The following is a 22869-nucleotide window of genomic DNA, read 5'->3' as shown; positions in this document are numbered from 1 at the left end:
CGTGACATTCGACCCTCAACCGGAAATAGTACTAGCTTTCGAAATCAGAAAACGATGTTGTCTGCAGAAGACCAGGTTAGCCAAATGGTCTATGATGGCAATTTTCCTCAGTTTAAGATGAAAGTGGATCAAGACAGATCGATAGCAACTAAAGTGGACAAGGTTTGTAAGAAAATACTGATGTTTAATGTTCTTGAGTGTGCAAATTGTGTCGATATATATCAGTTTGCAGTGACATTGCAGTTTCAAACCCTCTAAAGTCTGCCCAGCAACAACTGCTCTGTTTATTTACAGCTCTCTCTCTTTTTCTGTGTGTGTGTGTGTGTGTGTGTGTGTGTGTGTGTGTGTGTGTGTATACAGACCAAAATGTATAGTTCATCACATCAATATATATATATATATATATTTATAAAACATCAGAAATTGTGAAAGAAACAATTGAAAGTCAGCAGAGACTTTCTTCCGAGATTTGTTAAAATCTCTTAAAAGAGAAAGAGAGAGAAATAAGTATCCCTTCACAGACAGCCTATTGGGAGCATCAGACCCTCCTCAAGGGGGACCGAGATTTACAGAGCAAAGTCCCTTTGTGGGGGACGTATCGTAAGGTAATCTAGTCCTGAGGAGGACCATTGTATTTGTACCTAGACCAGACACGTGTTTATATATATATCCCCCCGCGGGTTAGGGGGAAGAATTTACCCGATCCTCCCCAGCATGTCGTAAGAGGCGACTAACGGATTCTGTTTCTCCTTTTACTCTTGTTAAGTGTTTCTTGTATAGAATATAGTCAATTTTTGTAAAGATTTTAGTCAAGCAGTATGTAAGAAATGTTAAGTCCTTTGTTCTGGAAACTTGCATTCTCCCAGTAAGGTAATAAAAATATATTGTACTACGTTGCAAGCCCCTGGAGCAAATTTTTGATTAGTGCTTTTGTGAACAAGAAACAATTGACAAGTGGCTCTATCACATCTCCCCCTTTCCCCGTCGCGATATAACCTTCGTGGTTGAAAACGACGTTAAACACCAAAGAAACAACAACAATATATATATCTCTTCAGAGTGGACGATGCCCGCTCCACTGGGCAGCATCTGGTGGTCGGTTTGATATCGTGGAGTACTTACTGCGTCTTCAGGTGGATGTAGATCCAAGAGATGAGGTGGGTATAATTATCGTAGAATCTAAATTTTGACCGATCACATTTATTTACAGATTAAGTCAGTTGTTTTTATTACTTGCTTCTCATAATAGAATACAGGCATGATTACTTTCTTCTTGTACGAGTACTTAGAGAGATCTTAATATTCAAGTTAAAAAAAAGCAGTTTTGGCAGCTATGGCATAAATTATAATCATTGAATGAGAAGGTGCATTACATTTTCACCAAGCTGTATTGAGGTTAAGATCAAAGTATCTTGAGTGCATTATTTAACAGAACACACTAATAGCTTAACTTTAAGCACACACACACACACAGAGCGGAATTCCTAAGGTGAATTAAGTTACCAAGATTTTCATACTTTGTTTTGCATGAAAGCATGAACATTTGCAATGACAAAACCTTCATGATGTAAAAGCCGTTTAAGCATCAGCTACTATAAATGCCATTAGAATTAATTTTTAATGATTTATACAATGAAATAGTAACAAACATTGTTCTAATTTCTAGAGAGAAATATTTTTGAGTCTGTTACTTATCATATGATGTTTAAATGATCTGTGTTAAGATCGATTTAAATCCAGATCTCTCGCTTCCAGAGTAAATGGACCCCAATGATGATCGCAGCCTCAGCAGGTCACATGCAGATTGTCAAGCTATTGCTCGGTCATGGCGCGCAGGTCAACGCAGTCAACATCAAGGGACAGTGCCCTCTGCATTACGCTGCCTCTAAGGACTGGATTGAGGTTTGGCCACAACTGATGAATTCAGGACATAACTTTGCCAGGAATTTAATTGCTTCTGGAAGAGTGTGCGCCCTTCGAAACACAGAAGCAAACAATTTCCGCTGACATGTGTATTCGAGTGATCGTGGGGTTACAGTGAATAGTGGGATGCGATAAGTATAGTATCGAATGAATAGAGCATGATATTTGACGATTATTGTATAACATGCACATCGGAGCACATTAATCAGTGTGACGTCATTATCTCTTGACTCCAAATATTACGATTGTTCGCTTCAGTGTTTTGAAAGGCTGCAACTCTTCCCCATCCAATAAACAAATCCAGATGGAGTTGTGTTTTGCTTTTCTTTTTTTTTTAATCTAGCCATGCTGTTCTCTGGTGTACACAAAATAAACCAAATAAGTAAGTACTCTGAGTAGAAACATTATGTGAGAGCTATGCATAATCAGTGTTTCGGTGCCTATGGTAATATGTAGCATTGCATTTGCAGAATCAGTCTTTTGGCACCTAAGGTAATAAAAAGCATTGAATAAACAAACCCTTTCAACCTTGTTTGGCATCCTTTCAGCCATGGGTCCCTAAGCGACAGATGGCATTGTGGATTCAGTCCAAAATAAACTTGCCGTTTCCTCAGATTGCAGAAATGCTTCTTGAAAAGGGTGCTGACCCTCAGATCTTCGACCATCTTGGTCACACACCATTGCATCGGGCGTCATGCAAGGGCAACTCCAAAATGGTCAAACTCCTTCTGCAGTACATAGGCGACGTCAACCATCGTGACACAACAGGTTCCACTCCATTGTAAGTGTGAGTGTTAGGGATGAAGAAAGGGCCAAGGGTAGATGCTGTCTGTCTGTGTGGATGTTAGCATGCACACATAGGCAGTGTTTGTGACTGTGAAGTTATGATGCATTCTGACAAAGTCCGAACAGGAAAGCTTTTAGTCGTTGACTCTCATATGAACAGTTTCATCCCATGTTCTTCTTCTTCTGCGTTCGTGGGCTGAAACTCCCACGTACACTCGTGTTTTATGCACGAGTGGAATTTTACGCGTATGACCGTTTTTTACCCCGCCATTTAGGCAGCCATACGCCGTTTTTTGGAGGAATCATCCCATGTTTATAATGGCTCTAACAAAAAAATCCGAAACAGATTGACTGCTGATGTAACTTATGTTCCCAAATTAGGAATACAAAATGGAGATGGGTAAAGGAAATGTTTAATAAAATACAACACCAGACATTCACAAGCACCTCAGCCTATCGGCCTTTTAACCTTCGCCTGTCCGGGTTATCGACTACACACGGAAGTCATCGTGGGGCCGACAGGACCCATGCTTCTCATTTCCTTCTTTGAGAAACATGGGTCCGCACGGCCCCATGATGTTTGTAGTCTAAATATTACCTTTTTTTTTTAATCACTTCTCGCTGAAATTTTAGGATATGAGCTTTTTAGGTGCCTGAGGCATTCTTAAAAGCTCATTAAAAAATTCCAACTAGTTTAAGAGATATTTGCAATTAAACACCCTTGTGGGTCCACATGGACCCACGACCACCAGCGAAGGTTAACATGTCATTCCTCCTTTTCTAAATCATTTGCTTCCTGCCGTCTTTGAGGAAGCAACACTCACTGAAGCTAAGGGTCATCTTCTCATTATTATTTGTCTGTTGTTTATTTTGTCAGTCCACTTTAATGACCGGTAAGTCAAGGTGCTTTTGCAAGGTTAGCATTTTATTTTAGTACACATTCCATTAATTAACCTATCTTGGTTTTTTTCCATTCAGGCTCTCACAATGTTTCTCATTTAATTTTCAGGCACTTGGCATGCGAAGATGACCGCGGTGAAATCGCTCATCTCTTGATCAACCACGGTGCTCGACTTGACATCCAAAACAATGTATGTTTTCTCTCAACTTTCTCAGTAAAGCATTAAGAACCATTGAAGAGTTCATGCCTGCAACATCATTATGTAATCAGCTTTTAACCCTTTGACTACTGATTTAATGCAGACCGTACCCTTCAGGGCCGCTATTAGACTCACGGCTCACCCTGCCTGGCCTGGTTTATTTTCCAGCCTCAGACTGCTGAAAACAACATGCGCTGTTTCGTTCAACATAGCTCTTGTTATTTCTTATTCTTGTTTGGAAACTATCGTTGGGTTATCAGTACACAGAAAGAAAACACTTGGACACGATTTATGTAGCTGTAGACTGCACAGTTGTGTTTTAAAGAGGGCAACAATCTATGATGCTTGAGAGCATCACTCAGCCTGGCCTGGTTGATGCATTCAAGCCTCAAGTGGTAGGGTCACGGTGATGCATTCAGACATCATACGGAGCGAAAGGGTTAAAGCTAAGGGTTTCTTTATCACTTCTTTTGTTTTGAGATTAGTTCCAGCATTCCAGATTTGCAATTTAAGGGCTCATAAAAACTTTTTTGTCATAGCAAGATAAGGAGCAGGTGAGCCTCAAGTAACAAATTGCTAGAAACTGTCTTTCCAGGATTGTTTATGTTTAGTATTTTTATTACTGGTGTATTGTTATTTTTATTACTAATACTGGTGACAGCACAGGCATTGTACTGAGCTGAAAGGTTTTTTTCCTGGAAATGTTTATTTTTGACTATTTAGCACTATTATATGGCTTTCTCTTGAAGCATTCACACAAAATTAAAGCTTTAATTATTTTATTTTGTTTAAACTTTCGCTAATCGTCGAAACCGCAGATGAACCATGCCTGCAGCATCACTTTCTGCTAAATATTCGAGTTGTAGATGATATTAGCCTGCATCATCTCTTACTGCTAAATCGAGTTTTAGATGATATTATCCTGTATCATCACTTATTGCTAAATATTAGAGTTGTAGATGATATTATCCTGTATCATCACTTATTGCTAAATATTAGAGTTGTAGATGATAATTATATTAGCCTGCATCATCACTTACTGCTAAATATTAGAGTTTTAGATGATATCAGCCTGCATCATCTCTTTTCAGGAAGAGAAGACTCCTGTAGATGTGGCACCAAGGGGGCTGAAAAATGCGCTGCGATCTCGGATGGATGTGGCTTGATCACCTTCTTTACACCTGTGTTGTCTTGTTGCAATGATCATTTCCAGTAGTTGTATATTTTTAGTAACATGTGAACATTTGTTTGTTTTGAGTAGCTTGTTCTAGGCACACGTGTAAAGCAGTAAGGGAATTTTGTGTTACATTTTGTTTGTATTTAAATTCATATTGGGTAAACTCAGGTGTTAACAGCTGTAAGGATCAACATGATAAAGTACAGTGCTTGGAGGGTGAAGGAAGGAATTGAAAATACAACCAGTTGTGTCTGGGAGTTTTCCTATACCCATTATTATACATGTATATCCCTCTATTAAACGCTGAAGAAAAAGAAATACATGTACATCCAGGTTACAACTTTGTCACATTCATCTGGGTACAGCAATTTTTTTTTTTGAGGGGAGGGGGAGGGAGGGCGTTTAGCGTTCTTTAGGGTAAAAACAAACTTGTGAAATGCAATAAATTGGTCTGATTTACCATAAAAAGATCTGAATTTTTTTCTAAATAATAGCCATGTTCCTGCGTTGAATGTGAATAGTAGGATAAACTAAATAAGTTACAAAACACACGCACACTGGCATATTATGAAAAAAAATGGAGAGAGAAAAAAAAGAAGAAAACTTACTCTTCAAGAGAATGTATTACAAAACATGCACACACTGAGAGTATGAGACAAAATATTCTTATTCATAGAAAAGGGAGAGAAAGCGAAATGCGTGGATTTACAACATACTTCAGTCTTCATGAAAACTTAAGGTTATTTAATACAAATGTTGTCACACCATGCCATCAAACAAAGACACACCTTAACCCTTCCTGTTGTAGGAGTGTAATCAAATCAAATCAAATTAACTTTATTATTTTAGATAGAGAATATGCAGTGTATTTAAAACTCCTTTTCTTTCACCTTGTATTTTGAACGTACTCAATAGTTCAGACTAACAGAAAGAAATTAAAGCCATGTTATACTACATGTCATAAAGAAACTAAGCAGATGCGTTGAGCGCAGATCATTGTGATGAGGCCTTTTATTGTAAAACGAGTTATATGACTGGAAAGGACATCCATTTCCCTACCATATTCAACAGATTGATTTTACACAAGGTAGTATCTATACTGTGGAACCTACATGTACAACACAAAAAGTCCCCAAAAATCAAATTCACAAAAGCAAGGTTCTCGCATTAAAAGCGACACAAAATCGGAAAAGCTAAATGGAACAAGTTTTTCGTGTATTGGAAAATTTGTATTCAAAAATAGTCAGTTTGGTCCCCTTTATTGTCTAACAATGCTGTTGCAACATGCTGAACGGTCTTTCCTCTCAGAAGCTATAAATGGCTGTTTTTGCAGCCATTTTAGCGGGTAATGAGACATAAAACAGTACATTTAAGTAACCGCTCAACGCATTGCCTTCAAACATTTGGTGATTTGTGCCAACACATGTCAAATACACAGTCATTGCAGATATTAGTAACGTTGTTATATGACATGACGCGTATAATAGATAAATCTTATATCTAGATTCGCTCATAAGCAACAGTCTTGGATGAAAAATAACTGCTGTAAAAAAAGAGTGTGTATTTCTCCATGCAATTTTGAGGCACCTGTAACGTCTACCTTATTCTCCTCTCCTCCCTTCCCTCAAAATTGCATGCTACCCTTCTTCCCGACATCTACCCTCCCTACCCCACCCCCTACTCTAAATGCTATCTCAAGAAACAAATTCTGCAAAAAGAAAATCTCTGAAGTCTTTTTTTCCAGAAAATCAGAACCTTCACAAACCTGCATTATGATTTATTTAATTTCAGTTGAAAAGTTAGTATAAGTAAATATCAATTTAATAACAGTGACATATGTACATACAATAAAAATGTAAGTTATATTTCTTATGTCTTCTCTCATCATATTCTGTAACTCGCCCATTTCTATCTTAGTACAGTCCACATAAAAAAATACATTGGAGAAGATACAACAGTCAGTTCCTTATAGTTGTAAAGTGTGTCCAATCAGAAGTATCCTGTCTCACAGAGCATTGTTAGGTGATGATTCGAAGGAAAATTGTGCTCGAGAGTTTGAGTGCCTGCAAAATTGTGTCCATGTTTCAGCATGCAAGTTTAAAAAAAACAATTTTGCAGAAGGTACAGTAAAACCTCCCACTAATGACCTTGAAAATGTTCAGAAAAATCGGTCGTAAAAAGGAGGGGTCTTTATTGGGAGTTTAAGAGGTATAATTTTTTTCACAGGGGAGGCAACTGTTGGGCAGTTCAGTCTTTAGTTGTGTTTGTTATCCCATTTTTGTTCCCATTTGATGTGCATATGGGTTAGCATGATGTATGTACATACACCAGCGCACACACACACACGGCCTCATAGGTAACACTAGGTCATTGGCCTCGGGTGAGAAGGTCAGTGTCTTCTTCAGTGTTCCAGAAATTCTGGTGACGTGTGAGCTCGTTTGCCCATTTGGGTTCTCCACACTATACTCCGAGAGCAGCGACCGGGATTCGAACTCATGACCTCCCGATTAGGAGGCTGACGTCTAACCACTTCGCCCATCAGGTCAGTGTCTGTAAACTGGGTCAGCTGTAGGTGGGAAGAGGACAGCCGTATAGTCCTCTCATAACAGGTATAAATTGGTAAAGTTAATAGGCAAAGGGCAACAGAAAATGACCTTCCATAGGAGGTGTTCTTTCATAGGATGGGCCTCACATTGCAGGTACCACTGTAAATTAAACAGGCATCCCCCCCCCCCCCCCCCCCCCCCCCCCCATGTATCCCTACTATGAGTATCACCCATGAATTGAGCAATACGCAATATATGTACAGTCAGGCTAAAAATGCACAGCTCTCTTTTCAAAGTGGCATGAGTAGTGTCATCATTGTGTTTTGCACTGGTCAGTCCCGGCTACTGCTGTTTTGTCTAACAGACAAGTGGACGAGGGTTTATAAAGAGAGGACCGAGGCTGCAGGGCTTTCTTCCAAAACTCAGGCTCAATGTTGATTGGACTGTCCCCCCCAGCCTCATAATCTGCACAAAGACAGAAGCAATCGGTTTACCATTACATTGTTAACATTACCTGCTGTCCAGTGAACTTTCCTCATAATCTGCAGAAAGACAGAAGCAATCAGTTTACCATTACATTGTTAACACAGACCTGTTTACCCTTACATTGACCCATGAGGAAGATTTGAAGGAAAATGAGGAAGATTTTCCACTTCATGAGGAAGATTTTTTTTAAAGCCACAAACTCGCTCTAAAGCAATAAAACACACTCTTTTTTTCATAATTTGCTGTGTGCAAAGAAATTATAAACTTAATTCTACATTACATGTAACATGATAGCGTCATTGTATATTTGACTGTCACACAGCGTGCAGTAAGAATGGCTTGGTCCAAATTTCCTGGAAACCGTCAAGTCCGGATACTTCTTTGAGTAATCTTCTTTCCACTTCTGATAATAGATTCTCTTCTTCTTTGCCCAACACGCACTATTGCGCTCTTCATCGTCAGTTTCGTGGCGGTGTCGGTGTTGTTCCTTTCTTTTTGGAGGCATTTTGCAAAAGGACACCAACAGGCAACACGTGTAACCAAAGTCCCGGAAGAAGACACCGTTCTAACCGGAAATGGACGAAAGACGTCTTAATACTGAGAAAACTATCGCAACTTTTTACCAAAAACATCACAAATATTTTTTTGTCAAAATCGCGCCAAATTGCGGAAGACTTCAAACAGTGCGCGGACAAGCGGAAAAACGATCTTAAATCCGTAAAACTTCCGCCCATTCCGTAAGAGTAAACAGGTCTGTTAACATTACCTGCTGTATGGTGAACTTTCCACACGATGGTTAACTTTTTGGGGGCCTAAGTTAGGCAAGTTCTATCTGTTGTGATAGAATATCAAGGAGGTACACTCTCTCGTAAAAAGCAACTCGGTAAACAGGAGACCCTACTCGTCACAGTCATCAGCTAGGCTTTGAACTGTGGTGAAGGCACAGGTAAAATCTAGGAAAAAATTTGACTGAAGAAAAGTATAAAGCCATGGGCCGTCCAGGCCCCAGCGGGGTATGGGGCAGCGCCTTGTTTCGGGGTCCAGTTAAACGAATGTTGGCACTTTAAAGGTGATTTTGTGGCCTCTTCTGGGTTCTAAACACCCCAAAAGTGGCACTTTATTGCTTGTCAAATACCCCAAACGATTTTTTTCTCTTTTGGTCCAAATTTCTGATTAACAGAATTTCTGTCACATTACCTTGCTAATGCTTACGTGAAAAGAAAAAGCCTTGAAAGAGGAGGAATACGCATCTGACCAAATCAAGTTTCTGTAAATTTGAAAAGACTCTGCAAGGCATGCAGTTTTCTTTTATTATAGTTTTGTGCACAACAGAAAGCTGTCTCACACTTCAGGTGCAAAGAAGAAGAAAATAATCTGACTGGCAAGTAAGAATATGCCAAAGTTAAGCCTCTCCAGGGGTCATGCTCATGACATTTTGCTTAAATATCGCATTTTTCGGGTGCCAAAACTAAAAGCATTTCAAATCTGACGCAAAATAGGTCTTCTTGTGCATAAATCTCTCCAAGTCAGCGTGACCATGACAGGTAATCAAGCAATATCACTCACCTGGCCTATGCAGTGCTGAAGTTTTGCCTGCAGCCAGTACATTGGTTCCCAGGTGTGTGTTCTCCTTATCCACTGCGCTGGGGAGTATAGGTCTGCAATAATGACAAACCAAACCCTGTACTCTTCATCTGTCACCTTTCTTTACAATCTAACAAAATGATGATATTACCGAGTGCACGGAGCACAACAATCGCAAAGCCAGTCAAACAGAGTTGAGAATTGAATTTTTAGAGCCCAGTTAATAGCCCTACAAAAACTGCTATGGGTAAGCGAAGGTTTCCAAAAGCATACAAGGTAACAACAGCAGCCAGACCCCATTACAATCAACTACTCCACTCACTGGTGTGCTGTCTTCCCATATACCAAAAACATCGTGCTACTATAAATAGCTCACGCTTTGTCAGGGAGACAACTCCATCAATGCAGAGCAACTGCCTGTGACAAAGGGGGACTACTGTGTCATCCTGTCACAATAAGGAGAAATAATAAAGGTTTTTTCTTCCCCAAGTGTAAAGAATGAACCACCTGAGATTTAATATACAACAACAAATCTTCCTTCTTTCAGTAATTCTTTCTTTATTTGGTGTTTAACGTCGTTTTCAACCATTCAAGGTTATATCGCGACGGAGGGAAGAGGGGAGATAGGATAGAGCCACTTGTCAATTGTTTCTTGTTCACAAAAGCACTAATCAAAAATTTGCTCCAGGGGCTTGGAACGCTTGGGCGGGGATATAGCTCAGTTGGTAGCGCGCTGGATTTGTATTCAGTTGGCCGCTGTCAGCGCGGGTTCGATCCCAGGTTCGGCGGAAATTTATTTCACAGAGTCAACTTTGTGTGCAGACTCTCTTCGGTGTCCGAACCACCCCCCGTGTATACTACATTGGGTGTGCACGTTAAAGATCCCACGATTGACAAAAGGGTCTTTCCTGGCAAAATTGCTTAGGCACAGTTAATAATTGTCTACCATACCCGTGTGACTTGGAATAAGGCCGTGAAAGGTAAATATGCGCCGACATGGCTGCAATCTACTGGCCGTATAAAATTTCATCTCACACGGCATCACTGCAGAGCGCCTAGAACTGTACCCACGGAATATGCGCGATATAAGCTTCATTCATTGATCATTGATTGTACAATATATTACCTTACTGGGAGAATGCAAGTTTCCAGTACAAAGGACTTAACATTTCTTACATACTGCTTGACTAAAATCTTTACAAACATTGACTATATTCTATACAACTTACAAGAAACACTTAACAAGGGTAAAAGGAAAAACAGAATCCGTTAGTCGCCTCTTACGACATGCTGGGGAGCATCGGGTAAATTCTTTCTTGTCCCAACCAATATGGGACTCCCCCTAACCCGCAGGGGGCTTCTTTCAGTAATGCCGCTTTGACTCGCATCATGAAACTATTAACAGCACTCTTACAAATTTTACTCAATGAAAACCCAGACACTATACCTGTCTTTCTTTAAGTCCACCGAGGTGCCGACATTAGGGATGATGTCATGCAGCTGGGAGCCCTCCTCTCTGCCTGGCGTCACTCTGCTCATAGAATCCGAGTCTATAAATGGACCATCCACAGGCGTTCCAAGTCGCTGCACCTGCGGAGAGCGAGGCCCTCCAGACAGGGCGCTACCTGCAAGGCTGCGAGACCTCGGAGACCGCGCTGTACCTGGCTCCATCTTAAACGCAGAAAAAGATTTTCGAAGATCAGGCTTCAGGCTGCCTTCGCCTGCGCCCACATCCACAGAGACGCCTTCTGCTAGCACCAGGGGAGAGGAGGAGGTGGAGACGGTCGGGGAGCTTCCCCCGCTTTTAGATTTGGCGAGGGCAACCTTGGCCCAGTGGAGCTCAGACTCCCTGCCCTTAAGACGGTCCTGCGTCTTCTTCAGCTCTTTCTGCAGCTTGTACTTGTCTGCCTCCAGGAGGGTGACGGTGTAGCGGTCAATGATGCCGCTGTGGCTGCTGATCACTCGCTCATCTGTGACGCTGCTTTGGACTGGCTCTGCAGGCGCTGGCTTGGCTTTGGCCACGGGTGGAGCGAAGACTGTGACAAACATGTACACAGTGAAAACATTCTCTCTAGGATGATACAAAGCTTGATAAGGATCTCTAGCACAGTTTATTCGTTTTGCAGTTAAATAAGCTAAGTTGCGATTTTGCCGAAGAACTTGCCCGCCTACTCATAATTGAAATCAGATACAAATTTGTCATCCTGAAGGCAAAAACACTTCCAGCAAAGGCTAGATCTAACATTTCCCAACAGGAACTAATTCTGCAAAAAGTTTATCGAAATTTTTTCAGTTGTTTCCACTTGCACTCACATACTGACAACCTTTCATTGCACACATTTTCTGTAGATATATTGACTAGACTACTTGCCTTCACGACCTTGCATACAACAGTCACACACATTTCAGCACATACTGAATTTATTTATGATGTACCACTACAAGTTTCTGAAAGAGACAGTTTGACTGGTTGTTCACATGCAAGTCTGTGATGCTATTGCAGGTTTTTTCTTTTAAATACAGCAGTACTCACATGATACTTCCTCGGAACGAAACCTGCGTATTTCACCCTTCAGCTTGCCGATGATATCATCTTTGTATGTGATCATTTCTTGTGCATTGCTTAACCTAAAATAAAAAGAGGGTGATAAATTACTTTACTTGCAATTCAAAGAAAGCACTCACAATAAACTGATTCAACAAGAACAGGAACAAATACTTTATTCTCTGTCTTTGCAAAACAGAAATCTGCCTTTTGGCCTGCCTCACAATCATGAAAACTATATTGCACAAAGACAGATCAAGATTAAACGTTAGATTAAATGTCATGTGTCAATGTCATACTTCCATAATAAATAAAATACGACTTCTCATCTGAAAAAGAGGTAAAATAATATAAATAGTGTACTTTTCAACATCAACCTTGGGTACAACCAACAGACGATTTTTGGAAATAACTCTGTCGGGTTTGTATGGGTTGTGAAAGAGTGAATACCCTTGCTTTTCCTGACAAATAACGTCCCACATGCTACCATCCACGTGTTTCCGACACACCCGTCACTAGTGATTGGCCCCTCCAATGTTTGTCAGAGTAAAAAGCAAGAGCATTCATTCTTTTACAACCCATACAAACCTGACAGTTATTTTTGGAATTCGTCTATTGCTGATTCATTTCTGGTACATGTACTATGAAAACTGATATTACCAGAATATTTTCTATTTACTCGATCCATGGATAGACCGACTCTTGTTTCTTTGTTTTGACTTACAGCTTTCTAAGTTTAGTCAACTCTTCCCTGTGGTGCATCTTCAGCCCCACCATCTCCAGGTCCTTGGTTTTTATGCTGTTTTCCAGACACTCGATTTTTCCTGTCAAAACACATTTCACAAGGTTCAAATTTGTATTGTCAAAAGGAAGGGAAATGACAAAACAGGCCTAATACTGTATGATGGAATTGTAAAACAGACCTGCAAACATACCTCCACCCTCCCCAAGAAACTAATAAACAAAAGCAAAATAGTGCAATCTAGTGATGTAAAAATTGTTATCTGGAGCTATGAAAATGCTTAAAAGTCTCATGTCTAGAAAATCGGACAAACCTAAGTCTAAAAAGGTGGTAGAGATACATATGTTCTGTTATGTATAACAGAATGTTCAATAAAATCTATGTGTAATACTGTTTTGTAGAAAGACTAAAAGATTGAGAATTCAAGACATAATTATTGTAAAATTCAACATTAGATTATAGCATGAAAAAGAAGATCACTCAAGCAAATTCTTGCATCAGCAATACATGTATAAGCTTGTGGAATATAAAAGTGGTTAGAGTTACAAGAAGGGCAAAGCCCATACGACTCACATGCTTGACCTTGACATGACCTAAACCTAGCAATGACATCATACACTAAGAACTGCTTTACACATTTTTCCTACCAAAATACATGTGACCTTGACCCAAGGTCAAGGTCATCCAAGGTCATGCAACACAAAGCTGTTAATTCAAGACATAGGAAGTACAATGGTGCTTACTGGCTCTTTCTACCATGAGATATGGTCACTTTTAGTGGTTCACTACCTTATTTTGGTCACATTTCATAAGGGTCAAAGTGACCTTGACCTTGATCATATGTGACCAAATGTGTCTCATGATGAAAGCATAACATGTGCCCCACATAATTTTTAAGTTTGAAACAGTTATCTTCCATAGTTCAGGGTCAAGGTCACTTCAAAATATGTATACAATCCAACTTTGAAGAGCTCCTGTGACCTTGAAGCAAGGTAAACCAAACTGGTATCAAAAGATGGGGCTTACTTTGCCCTATATATCATATATAGGTGAGGTATTCAATATCAAAAACTTCAGAGAAAATGGGAAAAATGTGAAAAATAGCTGTTTTTTAGACAACATTTATGGCCCCTGCGACCTTGACCTTGAAGCAAGGTCAAGATGCTATGTATGTTTTTTGGGGCCTTGTCATCATACACCATCTTGCCAAATTTGGTACTGATAGACTGAATAGTGTCCAAGAAATATCCAACGTTAAAGTTTTCCGGACGGACGGACGGACGACTCGGGTGAGTACATAGACTCACTTTTGCTTCGCATGTGAGTCAAAAAGGTTGGTGGGGAGTGTTCTAGTACCCCCCAGGGCCGGACCCAGGGGGGGGTTCCAGGGGTTCCGGAACCCCACCCCTGGAAAAAGCATGTACCTTGCTTTGAGTGTTGTTGTTTTTTTTAATTTTTTTTTTAATAAATTTTGTGTGTGTCTCTAACAAATTTTATTCAATGTGAAATCCGATGAGAAAAAGGTACCCCCCCCCCCCCCCCCCCCCCAAGTCACACTGACAGGCCTTAACCCTCAAAACAAGGCCCAGAATGCACCAGATTGCACAGATTTTAACCGTTTTTCAAACATTTTCCGGGGGAGCATGCCCCCGGACCCCCCTAGTTCGCGCGCCTGCTTTGCAGGCGCGCACTTGTGGCTTCGCCACTTCGCTGATTTGCCCCCCCAAAAAAGGAGGAACCCCCCCCTTACAACTCATGTGGTCCGGCCCTGCCCCCTGTAATTTGTAAAACAAATGTCAATTCAGCCTTTCCATCACTTTCCTCTCATGGTAGGCTTCAACCTTAAGAAAAAAAAGTGTAAGATCATCCACAGAACAGGGTGTACGAGCCACAGGCTGAGGGTAGGGGTGAGATGGGCAGTCTTTAAAAGCTGCATGCTACACACTTGCACCACAAAGAAAGCAATGTCTGCTTACTGTCTTTGTCTTCCTGCTCCTCGTTCTCATACGTTTCCAATTTTCTTTGCAAGTCCTGCCAAAAGAAAAGACACCTGCACTTGAAAATCCTTATCGACATGCAGTTAAAGACGCCATCCTTCGTCAAACGATTGTGTAAACTTCTGGAGATCTATCCAGGCTTTTATGGCTGATTATAGCATGCTTCCACTTCAACACATACCAAAGAAAAACAGACCAGCAGTTTTCTATGCAATTTGCAAATTGTTGCGAATGACACCTGTGTCAATCTGTGCAATTAATTCAGCAACAAAATCCCATCCTGCACAAGAAGCAGTCAAGCTGTTGAACTTGAAGTTTGGTATGCGTGCAAGTGGTAGGATGCTCCTATCCCATGCAAAACCCTAGACAGATCTGTGCTAGTTTACGCAATAATTTACAAAGCAAAGAAGGTATCTTTAACCTGGGTTACACAAACATTTTACGATAAATTTCATGATATGCACACTAGTACAATAAGCTTGGTTTAAGTTAAAAAGTACTTCCAGGGGAAATAGTACTTGCATGTTCACTGAAACTGACATATATGCATGATAAAATGCAATACTACACAAATGGTGGTTGAAAAATGAAAAAAAAAAGTTTTAACACATCCTACAGATCCAAACTTAACATACCCTTTTCGGTCTAAAAGTCAAAGCCTACTTCCGGTTATGAAAACGTCTTGATGTCTGATTATTTCTTTGGCATTCTCAAACTTGTGACGCCAATGCCTGATTTTGTTCTTCAGGACACATTTCTGCAAAGAAAGTGACACAAATAACATGTAACATTAACTGAGAATGAAACATCAAAAACACTAAAGAGATCAAAACTGAATCATGCTAAACTTACTATGGGCACAGAGGAATCCCCTTTTTAAACCCTGCTCTCTTGCATTTTTTGTTCATAAAATCTGTAACTTTAACCCCATACCTGATCTCTTCAGATTTTGTTTAAAGGTACATGTATTTAAAAAGGATAGGGGGCGTGGAGGGTACAAACTGTGTGTTAAGGATTAGCAAAGACATGTTCCAGCCAAGTTGCAAAAACAAAAAGAAAAAACTCCAAGTCTTGCTTCCCCAATATTCATGATAGAAACAAGCGAGGAAAAAACAATTGAACTAACACGCTGACAAAAACAAAATGACTAACCTGCTTCTTCACTTCTATTAGCGGCACCATCTTTTCACCAGCACTGCTAGTGCTAGCTGAGGACTGGAAAAAAACAAAAACAAATAAAGATAATGCAATGGGTCACAGTATTTAACAGTTACTCACAGATCTGAAAGTTCAATGACAAGATAGTGACCCGTTTGTTTCTCATTTGTCTTGTAGTTCTACACATCACGAGCAAAAGCTGTTGAAATTAGACTAAACAGTAATGTTGCTGTAGTGATTTAACATGTTTTATTCGATTGAAAATGTGGGCTATTTTCCTATACATGTACCGAACATGTTCACACCCACACACGCACGCACACACACACACACGCGCGCTTGAACTACAGTCACAGGTTTCCATTTTAGCTGTTATTTGACTTTCCTCCAACTCCGAGCATTCTGCAAATCTTTCCATTTTTGCTTATTTAGGAACCAAGCCATTTGTGACACTAACAACAACAAAGTAAAAATATTCTTTTCTTCGTGACAAGCAAAGTATGCAACTCACAGAATCCGCGACATTATTTTTAGCCATCTCCAACTCTTTCTTTAGCTCCTCAATAGTTTCCAGGCTCCTGCCAAGTTCTTCCTGAAGTCTGCTGCACTCAGACCTTGCTGTGACTGCTCTCTGCTCTGCCTCCTCTTTCACCTGTTGTTTGGCAAACCGTGTTAATTTCCTTTTATTTGTAAGATACTTTCTCTATGATTTAAAACATGGCCTTATATTCTGCCTAGATTCAAGTATTAAGAACATATCACACACACACACACACACACACACACACACACACACACACACACACACACACACACACACACACACACACACACACACACACTCCTGGCAAGAAAACACCGACTCTCTCCCTTACCAGACACCTCTTTGCAGCAAAGACAGCGAGAACTCTAAGCCAAACAAACACAATCCTTGAAATGTTCAGTCAAGCATACCTGCTTCATTTTGCGCAAGGCATCCTTTGTCTCCTGACACTGCTGTTCAGCCTGCCTACAATGCACTTCCAGCTGCTGGAGCTGTTGCATCAGTCGATGGCACTCTGTCTTGGTGCTGTGCAGCTCTTGCTGCAATGCAGTGGTCTTGGAGGTGTCAGTTTGCAGGTGGTGCAGTTCATATTGCAGGGACCGGATCTCCTGGCGAGCCTCAGCAAGTTTGGCCTGCAGTACTGCTTTGGCCTGCAAATGAGATTTTTGCTGTGAATAGTGGAACTTCTAAGGCAGTGTTCTTTGCTAACATGTTGAATTAGAGTTCAAGGCCCTCACCTTTCCCCTCATCCAGAGAGTGTGTAGGTACTACAAATAAACAGACCCTACTGCTCCCCTTGATGTTTGCTTACTTCATAGCAAAGCAAACAGAAAGAAGAATAGAAGGACAGCAAACACTGCAGAGTGGAAAAACTACTCTGGCATATGAAGACAAGAAGGGCAAAGCCCATACGACTCACATGCTTGACCTAAACCTAGCAATGACATCATACACTAAGAACTGCTTTACACATTTTTCCTACCAAAATACATGTGACCTTGACCCAAGGTCAAGGTCATCCAAGGTCATGCAACACAAAGCTGTTAATTTAAGACATAGGAAGTACAATGGTGCTTATTGGCTCTTTCTACCATGAGATATGGTCACTTTTAGTGGTTCACTACCTTATTTTGGTCACATTTCATAAGGGTCAAAGTGACCTTGACCTTGATCATATGTGACCAAATTGTCTCATGATGAAAGCATAACATGTGCCCCACATAATTTTTAAGTTTGAAACAGTTATCTTCCATAGTTCAGGGTCAAGGTCACTTCAAAATATGTATACAATCCAACTTTGAAGAGCTCCTGTGACCTTGACCTTGAAGCAAGGTAAACCAAACTGGTATCAAAAGATGGGGCTTACTTTGCCCTATATATCAAATATAGGTGAGGTATTCAATCTCAAAAACTTCAGAGAAAATGGGAAAAATGTGAAAAATAGCTGTTTTTTAGACAACATTTATGGCCCCTGCGACCTTGACCTTGAAGCAAGGTCAAGATGCTATGTATGTTTTTTGGGGCCTTGTCATCATACACCATCTTGCCAAATTTGGTACTGATAGACTGAATAGTGTCCAAGAAATATCCAACGTTAAAGTTTTCCGGACGGCCGGCCGGACGGACGGCCGGACGGACGACTCGGGTGAGTACATAGACTCACTTTTGCTTCGCATGCGAGTCAAAAAACAGAACCTACCTCATCATCCTGCTCCTTGTTGTCAAGCGTAGTCTGCAGGTCTTCCACCTTTTCTGTGGCAGCCAGCAACTTGCTCTTCAGCCCTCTCTTCTCTTCTTCCCAGGCAATCTTGCCTTTCTCCAGTTCATCTTTCTCTGCCTGCAGAGTTTCTTTGACTTTCTGGAGGGTGGTGACCTTGGCCTCTTGGCTCTGCAAGGTCGACTGCAACTGTGACAAGGCTGTCTTCATGGTGACGACCTGTGCCTGAGACTCTTGAAGGTCAGTGGAGAGTTTCTCATGCAGGAGTTCGCCCATGTGCTCAGCTGATTCTTTATCTGCTAACGAAACCTCTAGTACTTTCTTCCTCTGGACTGCAGTTTGCACCTCCAGTTCAAGGGCAGAGATGCGACATTTCAACTGATCTGTGGTGACCTTGAGCTCTAGCCGAAGGCGCTCCTGTTCATTGCGACCGGCCTCTTCCTTGACCTCAAAGGCGTCACGCTCTGTGGCCAGGGTCTGGTTCTCTGACTCTAGCTTCTCCTTCTGGTTCTTGAACTCCTGCAAAGTCTCCTCCACGACACGCTGGCATTGCTCTGAGCCCTCCTGAAGCTTCTGCGCCTTCTCCAGGTCCTGAATCAGCTCGTCCGCCTTCTGCTCCTGCTCGGTGAGGTCCGTTTCGAGCTCCTCAACGCGGCTCTGGAGCTGCTCGTTAGCCTTGGTCTGCCAGTCCAGTTCTGCGGTGAGTTCTGCATGCTCTGTGTGCGCCTGCTCAAGGGCTGTGCTCAGCTCCTCCACTTGAGCTGTCAGTTCTTCCACCTGTGTCTCCAGTGCTTCTCGTTCTTTGCCAGATTTTGTCAGCTGCTCTTGCATTTCTTCATTTTGTTTTATCTTCAACTGAAGCAATTCTTGCTCTTTACTTAGCTCCTGCAGCCTTTCCTCCAAGGCAGCATTTTGTGTGACACTGAGATCATAGTCAGACTTCAGTTGCTGGATCTGTGACTGGAAAGAATCCACTTCCTGGGACTGTTCTTTCAGCTGTGTTTCTGAAGCCTCCTTATCTATTTGCAAAGAACTCTGATCCGCAACTGTTTTCTGAGAAATCTTGACTTCCTCGTCATCTTCTCCCGATTTCATTTGCTGCAACTGCGTTTGCAATGATTTCACCTCTGAGGTCAGGTCTCTCACTTGCTTGTCCAAGGCGTCTTTCTCAGAGAGAAGGGCTGTCACTTGGGTGTCTTCAGATTTCCTATCTACTGCAGTAAGTTCTCCTAGGCTTGCTTCCAATTCCTGCACCCTGATATCAAGCGCTGCCTTCTCTTCCTGTGTCTGTTCTAGCTGCTTGATGTTCTGTTCCAAACATGCTTCCACGTCAGTCAGGTGGGCCAGTTTTGCCTGCAGCTCTGCGATGTCTTCTTGTTTGCTCTCTTCGTCTGATTCTTTATTCTCATTTGTTGCTTCACTGAAAGATGATTCCGCAGGTTTCATTTCTGCCAAGTCATTCTTTTCTGCCTTTGCTGCTTCTGTTTGACCAGCCTCCTCCAGTGACTTTTCCAGCTGAGCTATTAAGGATGACTTCTCCTCTACAACAGCTAACAGTTCTTTCACTTTGGATTCAAGGATAGTCTTTTCTTCTAACACCTCAGCTGCTTCTTGCAATCTGCTCTCAAGATTTTTTTCCTCATCATTCAGTGTTTCCAGTTCCTTGTTGTTGCCTTCTGACTGCAACACTTCCTCCTGTGCATCATGGAATTCATCCTCTTGGGTTGGAGTGCGAGTCTCCTTGGCAGGAGGATCTACAGACGATGCTTCTCCGGGCTCACCAGCCACAGCTGCAGGCGTGTTTGTTTGAACCTCTTGCAAAGCTTCTTGCAAGGCGTGAATCTGCTGTTCCTTCTCTTCCAGCATTTCTAGCAGGTCCTTTTCTCTCTTCTGCAAAGCTTGGAGTTCTGCTATCACTTCACTGCTGTCGCCTGTAGGTAATGCAGCTTGAGTGGTGTTGGTTTTAAAACTGACCTCAAAAGAGTCCTGCTCTTCCTTTGACGCTGCTTCTCCGGGGTTTGGGTCTTCCAGTGACTGGCTACCAGACTGGTTGAGACTGCAATTTTGCTGTTTGGAAACTTGCTCTTCATCAGCTTTCTGTTTTAGAGAAACAAGCTGTTCTTGTGCATGAAGAAGGGCTTCCGTCAAATCTTCATGTTTCTGTCGCAGGTCATTGAGCACCTGCCGCTTTTCGGTCAGCTGCACATGCAGATCCTGGTTGAGTTCCTGAGCCTCTGTCAGCTCCTGACTCTTATCCTGCAAAGCTTCCTCCAGTGACATCTTTTCCATGATGAGCTGCTCCTGGAAGGTGTTCTCCTCCTGGCTGCTTGAAGAACTGCTCTTGCGCAGCTCGTTCCTGGCCCTCAGCCTGGTCAGTTCTTCTTGTGCGGTGGTCAGCTGGTCTGACAGGTCCTCGATCTGCTGCTTCTGCTGCTCAGCCTGCTGCAGGTGAGTCTGGATGATATTGCTGGGTATGAGCATCTGGCCCTCTAACATCTGGTCCATCTCCTGCTCCTTCTCCACCAGCTTGGTCTTGAGGTGGGCGATGAGCGTGTCCTTGTCACACAGCATGCGCTGCACCGACTCCAGCTCCTCTGCTGTCACCATCACCTGCTGCTGCTGCTCTTCTTCTCTTCTCTCATTCTCAGGGTCTGTGGAGATGTTCATCTCGTGGGCTGCTGTTTCAGCCTCACGCTCACTTTCCTCCTGGCTGTCGTTTGGGTTCTGAAGTTCAACCACCATATCCTCCAAAGCTAGCTTTTCCTGCTGAACATCCTCCAGTCGCTTGGCCTGCTGCACCAGTTGGTCTTTCAGCTTCCATACCTCTGCATCACGTTCCTTCAGCACAGATGACCTGCGACGCGGCTCAGTGAAGGAGGAGGAGAGGGAGGAGGTGGAACTGTTGAGGGCCTGCTGGTTGAGTTCCTCCCTCAACCGATCTGTGAGTGACTCCAGGCGGTATATCTCCATATCTCGCCGAATCAGTGTGGATCGCAGCTTGGGCACTTCGGACAGCTCATCCATTCTCTCCGCGTCTGCTTGCTCCATGGCTTTCATTAGCTGCACAAAATAAAACAAAGTTGATCGGTCAGTCAGTCTATTGTTTAATCACCCCATCAGTAAATCAATAAATGAGTCTAACTTTTTGCAGTCGTCAGTCCTGGTATCTGAATCATGAAAACAGAAAGAAATGAATGTCCTAGTCCTACTTTCTGCATGCCTCAAAAGATATCTTTTTAAGTCTAAGCATCTGAAACACACCACCATAAATATCTCCAAGTTGAAACATCAGACTGTTAGCGGCAACAACATAGGGGGGACACTAAAAGTTTTAGTGCTAGCCAGTTTACTAACCAGTCAAATGTAACAATCACAGAGCTTGGCTTCCTTAGGAACCGGTCACCCAGTCATACTGGCAAGGCAAACAAAGCTTATCAACACACAGGCTCACTTATACTTGCAGGGATAAACGTATCATTGGAAATACAAACCGGTAGCTTTGACCTGCTGACTGTTTCGTGTTCATCATTTCCAGACAAAACCAGTAAAATACCGGAAACTTTCATGTTACACAATTCCCAACTCACCTCTTTGTATCGTCTGACTTCGGCATTTGCCTGACTCAGCATCTCCATCATCTGCGGGCTGGGTGTTGATTCTTCCCAATGTCTTTCCGCCTCTTCTGTTTCATCCTCTTCCCCGATGAAAACGTCTTCCAGTCTGGAGCACGTGATAGCCAATGACTGCAGCTCCTTACCCAAGGTGGTGTTGACTGACGCATTGACGAGAGCTTCTGGTGAGACGCCCACCACGTGTGATCTGGTTTCTAGCACCTCAAGACTGTGCAGCGTTGTATCTAATTCCAGTCTGGACGCTCCAGAGTCTGGTTGCATAACAAACTGATCTGTAACTAATGTTTTAGATGAGGGTTGTGCTTCTAGCAGATCCTGAGTAGAAGTGGCGCAGTCAACTGTTTCGACAGGTGTTGGTTCTTTAGGCTTTGGTTCAGGGGTAGGTGGGGTGCTGTTGCTCTCAATCTCATCCTTGATTAGCTGCAGAGGTAAGGTTAATGATTAATATTAAATGGTACCTCTATAGCAAGAATGAAGAATGGGTTCTACAAAAGTGTACCAAGACAACAAACATATTTTTTGATAGACAAATTCCGAAAATAACTTGTCAGGTTTGTATGGGTTGTGAAAGAGTGAATACCCTTGGGACACGAGGGGCATTATAGGCCAGTGACTAGCAAGGGCGTGTCTCAAACACTTGGACACAAGCACATGTGGATTATTTGTCTCGCTAAAAGCAAGAGTATTCAATCTTTCACAACCCATATGATACAAACTCGACTATTGGTAAGCTGATACATAATCAACAACTAAAGTCAGCAAAGACTGCTGAAAAGCTTTCACATTAATCAGAAATGAAAGCTTGGATGCATAAAAAAAGTCTAAAAGTGACTTATGGCTCTAAAGTAAAAGAGAAAATGTGGACATGTATTACAACAAGAGGCGAAGCCATCAAGGCTCACGTAAGAAATCGACAAACAGTAACACAAACT

General features: G+C 42.0%; 2 protein-coding genes across 2 annotated transcripts in view; one reads left to right on the top strand and one right to left on the bottom strand.

Moving 5' to 3' along the window:
• The first annotated feature begins 3 nt into the window (after window positions 1-3).
• LOC138958921 (26S proteasome non-ATPase regulatory subunit 10-like) lies at window positions 4-5379 on the top strand. The gene is made up of 6 exons (XM_070330257.1): window positions 4-162; window positions 1059-1157; window positions 1756-1902; window positions 2538-2704; window positions 3719-3800; window positions 4901-5379. Exons 1-6 carry the CDS (start codon window positions 55-57, stop codon window positions 4973-4975), a joined length of 678 nt encoding a protein of 225 aa, XP_070186358.1. The 5' UTR covers window positions 4-54; the 3' UTR covers window positions 4976-5379.
• Window positions 5202-22869, bottom strand: part of LOC138952865 (centromere-associated protein E-like) — a 42981-nt gene continuing 25313 nt past the window's right edge. Inside the window, exons 18-28 of the mRNA XM_070324609.1 lie at window positions 21893-22357; window positions 18288-21365; window positions 16999-17238; window positions 16556-16696; window positions 16039-16101; window positions 14866-14983; window positions 12872-12971; window positions 12136-12230; window positions 11050-11638; window positions 9585-9676; window positions 5202-7997 (exon numbers count right to left, since the gene is read on the bottom strand). Of these exons, the coding sequence (XP_070180710.1) occupies window positions 7846-7997; window positions 9585-9676; window positions 11050-11638; window positions 12136-12230; window positions 12872-12971; window positions 14866-14983; window positions 16039-16101; window positions 16556-16696; window positions 16999-17238; window positions 18288-21365; window positions 21893-22357 (5133 nt within the window). The 3' untranslated portion in view covers window positions 5202-7845. The remainder of the gene's footprint in view (window positions 7998-9584; window positions 9677-11049; window positions 11639-12135; window positions 12231-12871; window positions 12972-14865; window positions 14984-16038; window positions 16102-16555; window positions 16697-16998; window positions 17239-18287; window positions 21366-21892; window positions 22358-22869) is intronic.

Source organism: Littorina saxatilis, linkage group LG2 (assembly GCF_037325665.1).
Source record: "Littorina saxatilis isolate snail1 linkage group LG2, US_GU_Lsax_2.0, whole genome shotgun sequence".
In the NCBI taxonomy this organism is placed as follows: domain Eukaryota; kingdom Metazoa; phylum Mollusca; class Gastropoda; order Littorinimorpha; family Littorinidae; genus Littorina; species Littorina saxatilis.
Note: the sequence above shows the minus strand (reverse complement) of the source record. Positions and strands in the feature narration are given on the sequence as shown.

Coding starts and splice junctions, on each gene's coding strand:
- LOC138958921 (XM_070330257.1), top strand. CDS start 55: ATGTTGTCTGCAGAAGACCAGGTTAGCCAAATGGTCTATGATGGCAAT. Junction 163..1,058: donor TAGCAACTAAAGTGGACAAG/GTTTGTAAGAAA, acceptor ATATCTCTTCAG/AGTGGACGATGCCCGCTCCA. Junction 1,158..1,755: donor ATGTAGATCCAAGAGATGAG/GTGGGTATAATT, acceptor TCTCGCTTCCAG/AGTAAATGGACCCCAATGAT.